Here is a 5,020-nt window from a genome sequence, read left to right as displayed (position 1 = left end):
CCCATTGTGTGAACTCAGTTCCAATGAGGAAAGAAACCGGGTTGCGAAAAGAGAATATTTACTTTTCCCACCAAGCTGATACCCAGGTAAATAGTGTGGTCCCATCAGTGGAGCCCAGCCCTGCCCTCTTCCCTCCCTCCAGGTACAGCCTGGAGCATTTAAGAAGACACCCCAATGGGCATGTCTCACACAAGACCCCAACCCCGATCCAGAGACAGGCCAGCGCCTCACTCGCCAGCCTCCTGCCCAACATGAAGCTCGCTGTCATCCTCACCCTGGCCTCCCTTGCTCTCTGCTGCAGCCTTGGTGAGTTCCCAGAGCCCTTCTCCCCCAAGCCAGGCTCAGGAACACTTCCTGCTCCCCAGTTCTGCTTAGAACAGGGGCCAGCTATTTAGCTGGAATGCAGATTCCCTGGCAGGGAAGCCGGGTCTGTGAACAGACCCATCTTGGGAACTTGGGGAGCACCCTGAGCCTGCGAGGAAACCTAGAAGGGGTCCGATCTTCCATGGCCAACCACCTCAGAATTGCAGCTTTGGAATAGACTGGAGGCAGGGAAGGAAGAGATCGCATAATGGATGTGTGTTCAATGACCAACAGAATAGGAACAATGAGCTCCTCAGAGCCCAGTCTTGGAGAGACCCCAAGATGCCAAGAGACCTTGGTACAGTGCCGCCTTCAGGTTTGGGGTCTCCACACCACTCTGGCAACCAAGGGGGCTAGAAGGAGCTGCAGAGCATCATGCCTCCAAAAGAAATCCAAGCTAAGGCAAGGTCTCCCATTCTGAATGGAGAGGAATATTCTAGAAAGGGATCTTCCCTTTGGGAGACTGCCAACCCAGAGTGGGGTTTTCTAAACATTTTTGTCCTCTGCCAAAAGGATTAGGAGTCTCTGAATAGTTGCAGCTGTCACTAAAAGGAAAGGAATGAGGGGTGGGGGGAGAGGAAGGGAGAGAAGAAGGGAAGGAGGGAGGGAAGGAAGGAGGGAAGGAGGGAGGAGGATCCCACCTCTCTCCAAGCCCCCTGTTCTTTTGGGAATTGAGTTACGTGGTTTTTACTCTGTATCCGCTTCTTCTACTTTTAGTAAGCAAACAAAAAGTTTTTTAGCAAACTTCAATTAGTTCACTTTGAAAGTTTCATGACACCCATGGCGATAAGTCTATGACCCTGGGGAGTGGCAGGGAAGTTGGAAAACCAAAACCAAGAGGCAATGGGGACAGCTATTATGTAGAGATATTTGTTTTTAAGGAGAAATAACATCATTTTGGACCGACATCTACAGTTGACATACAATGAACAGCGCATGGCTTGGGAGTGCTGACTGCCCCCCACACAGTCAAAAATCTGCCTGTAACTTTTGACTTTTAACTGCTCACAGCCTGCTGTTGACCAGAAGCGCTACCGATAACATGAACCACAAATGAACACACATTTTGTACATCGTGTGTATTATATACTGTGTTCTGACAATCATACCCAACTTTTTCTGAATTCTTTCATTTTTTCTAGGCTACTCAGTTCATCCGTGAGTCTTTTCAAATCGTCACAAATCTCAAAAAAAAAAAAATCCAATACATTTATTGAAAAAAATGTAAGGAGCCTCACGCAGTTCAGTCCACAGTTCAGTCCGTAGTTCAGTCTGTGTTGTTCAAAGGTCAACTGTATGTTAATTACACCTCAGCGCTGTCAACAGAGGGTGGCTCAGCAAGACAGAGCTGAAATATGGGAAGGGGTGCACCTGGGATGCCTCTGTATATTTGTGCATGCACACATGTCATAATAAGAATAGTAATATCCCCCATTTATTCGGCACTATGTGCCAGTCGCTGTTCTGAACCCCTTTACATCCCTACAATAACCCTATCAAATAGGGATCTTATTCCCATTTTACAGATGAGAAATGGAACTGCACAAAGAGAAAGTAACTTGCCAGATGACATAGTAAAACAGGGCTCTACGTTCTGCAGGGGGTTTGACTTGGGGTGGCCACTTTGGGAGTCCCTGGAGTCCAGACAGGGAAGCGGAACTTGCACACAAGGCAAAGAATTCAAGGACGGGGACCGACACTCAGGGTGTGGAAACCAGTGGCTCTCCCCCATGTTCCTGGGGCAGGGGCCTGAAGGGGGGCACAGTCTGGGGAGTACTGCGGGTGAAGGGAACATAGTGGGGCCGGGCATGGACACAAGGGGCATGTGGGCAGCTGAGTCCACCACAGAGGCCCAGAGCTCATGGTGCACACCTCTTCCCGGTCCAGCTCAGGGGCTTGCACTTGGCCCGGACAAGTCCTTCTTCCCAACAGAGCCTGAATCTGCCACATACCCGTCTCCCGCCCCAGGGCAAGTGGCCCAGACCACCACTAACCATTGGTAAGAGGTATGTTTCTGGCGGGACAACAACCAGAAACCCTCGGTAGCCTCTTCCCAAACCCCCACTGTTGCATAAAAGATCAGATCAGCAACAACTTTTATCAGTCCCCTGCTTGGAACTCTTAACAGAAAGAACAAATAGCAAATGGCCCTGCCCCAACCCAGGAAGTGCAAGGAGGGCTCGGGCAGGCCAGGAAAAGTTGGCTGCAACCCCGGGAAGTCTTCCCACAGTTGGCCAAAGAACCAACTGCTTGGAGCACCACCAGATCTCACGTTCAACGCCATCCCATCCACCAAAAGGCAGCTATCTCTCGCTGACAGGCCTGCCCGCTTTCCTCTGGGACAGGCCCAGTCCGGGGGCCGGCCAGCTTGGAAAAGGGCCCGGACATGTGTCCTCTCTCTTTCCTGTGCTTCAGCTTCAGCAGAGATCTGCCCAGGCTTCCTGAATGTCATCAAAACCCTCTTCGTGGGCACGCTTTCCAGTTACGAGGCTGCGCTTGAGTTTTTCGTCCCAGACGCAGACATGAAAGATGGGATGATCCAGCTGAGGAATCTGGTGGACACCCTCCCCTCAAACACCACAGAGAACATCCTCAAGTTCACGGTAACAAGCTCCTTTCCCCCTGTGCCTCTTAGCAGCGGATCCCCCCAGTCCCTAGGCTACAGCCTCGCCCCATTTTTTTGGAGCCGTTTCTAATCCAGAAAGGAAAATCCCAGTGCAAATAGTCCTTCCGGAAGCAGACTCGGTCCTCTTACCCTTTTTAAGAGGTTTCTGAGACATAATCAAAACTCTTACAAGCTTAGTTCTTTCTCAAGCTACTGACCCTCTTAATGGACATTGAGGTCTCTACATGCAGACATCTTGGTCTAACTTTGAGTTTCGCTCACTATTGTCTTGTTTTTTTTGTTTGTTTGTTTGTTTGTTTTGTTTTGTTTTGTTTTGTCTGTTTTAGGGCAAAGTCTTAAAAAGCCCAGCGTGTGCTTAGGAATTAGAAGCAGAAGATCTCCAACTGCTGGAGCTCCTGCGGCTCCCCGGACATTTCCTTCACTCTGTCCCCAGCCTGGCTCCCTTTAATAAATTTTAAGCATCTCATTTTTGTGCCCTGCACCCATGCCTCTTTTTTGCTCACCTGCTAGAGTGAGGAGGTCGGCCACTGCGAGGGTAAGGTCAGCAGGTGCAAAGAGAAATGCAGTGGCCGTGCAAACACGTCTCCAAGGGACCCAGGGGTCTCACTTCCAGAGCCCCAACACACACCAGTCTAGCCACACGTGGCAAGACATACACTCCTTCTCCTGGGCAGAAAGCCACCCAGGGACCTGCTCAAACATAACCTATAGGGTAACAAAATGGGGTCCGTATAGGGTGGCGGCTGACCTCAGACAGACTCCTCAACCTCCGGCCATTTAGTGATGAAAATTAACTATTCTGTAAATATTTAAGCTGATTATGCTACCCAGACACACCTGCAAGCAAAGATGGAGCCTTCCAAAGAGTCCCATCTCCCAATGATCTATGGAAAAGTCCGTTTCTAGCATGTGGACAGAGCAGTTGGGATCCCTTAAGGGCTGGTGGCTCGGCCTCAGAACGTCTCACGTCACACACAGCGCACAATCACTCCCAGAAGGAATCAGATTCCTGTAAGACACTTCAGCAACAAAGGCTTCAGGGGGAATAGGTTCAATCCCTTGATTAGGGATCCAGGGGGTATGGGATGCCATTGAGGGTGACGGACCCTGGCTCCTCAGGGCCAGCAGGGCAGTTTACATGGCGTCACCAGAGATGGTAGGTTAAGTATTTTGTTTACTTCATATATGCTACATGAAATTATTTAACAAACTATTTTTTAAAGGGGGTGGAGAATAGGGAAAAAAACCCTCTTATGCATTTTCTAGATCATTTATCTGTCCCCATAGTTGGGACATTATATTTCCAGGTTGGTTGGTTTGGTTTAAGTAGCCTCCATAACCTGTGTGGAGCCCAACGCGGGGATTGAACTCATAACCCTGAGATCAAGACCTGCACTGAGATCAAGAGTAGGACGCTTCACCGACCTTGCCACCCAGGCGCCCCTCTATTTCCAGGTTTAAATCACAAAAGCCTACAAGTCAAACCATCCATTCATATCAGTCTTCCTTTAAGGATGTCTCTGCCCAGAAGAGGATCCAGAGGTGGGGAGCAGTGTCACAGACGCAGGGCTGGTCGGCACTGGGTTACTGCTGTCCACCGTCCATGGAGTGATGCTCTCGTGCCCTGACTTGCACCCATGACCCATTCCCTAAGTCCCTGTTCAGCCAACTTTCCTGCAGAAAGAATCCGTCTTCTGTGGCAAAGAAGTCTTCAGGCATGAAATCAATCCCTAGATGTTTACTGGCACTTTCGATGTGCGCATAGTGACGCTGGGCATTCTGAGGACCCAGGAGCAGATTTCATAACCAAGCAAGTATGTGTAAAGCACTTGCTCTGGGCCAGGAGCGCACGGAGGCCCGAGTATGGCAGTGTGAATGAATGGGGGCTCCGGTTCTCCGAGGGCTGTAATCCCACGGAAAAGCTCCCTCGCTCTGGCAAAAAAAAATAAGTCGGCAGACAGGTACATGAAACAGCAACAAACACCCTAAAAGAAATCCATGGAGTGATGCGACCCGGAGTAGCTTGGAAAG

At 49.9% G+C, this 5,020-nt stretch overlaps 1 protein-coding gene across 2 annotated transcripts; it reads left to right on the top strand.

The window, feature by feature from the left end:
• The first annotated feature begins 230 nt into the window (after window positions 1-230).
• Window positions 231-3,455, top strand: LOC111150157 (secretoglobin family 1A member 1). Of its 2 annotated transcripts, XM_022507553.1 has the most exons (3): window positions 231-306; window positions 2,779-2,966; window positions 3,316-3,455. In XM_022507553.1, the coding sequence occupies exons 1-3, from the start codon at window positions 252-254 to the stop codon at window positions 3,346-3,348; spliced, it is 276 nt and encodes a 91-aa protein (XP_022363261.1). In that variant the 5' UTR covers window positions 231-251; the 3' UTR covers window positions 3,349-3,455. The 2 variants fall into 2 exon arrangements, with proteins under 2 accessions (XP_022363261.1, XP_022363260.1); XM_022507552.1 differs by lacking the exon at window positions 3,316-3,455 and having other exon boundaries at window positions 252-306; window positions 2,779-3,203.
• Window positions 3,456-5,020: the final 1,565 nt, after the last annotated feature.

Source organism: Enhydra lutris, unplaced genomic scaffold (genome assembly GCF_002288905.1).
Source record: "Enhydra lutris kenyoni isolate GAN:26980312 unplaced genomic scaffold, ASM228890v2 scaffoldscaffold22, whole genome shotgun sequence".
Lineage (NCBI taxonomy): Eukaryota > Metazoa > Chordata > Mammalia > Carnivora > Mustelidae > Enhydra > Enhydra lutris.
Note: the sequence above shows the minus strand (reverse complement) of the source record. Positions and strands in the feature narration are given on the sequence as shown.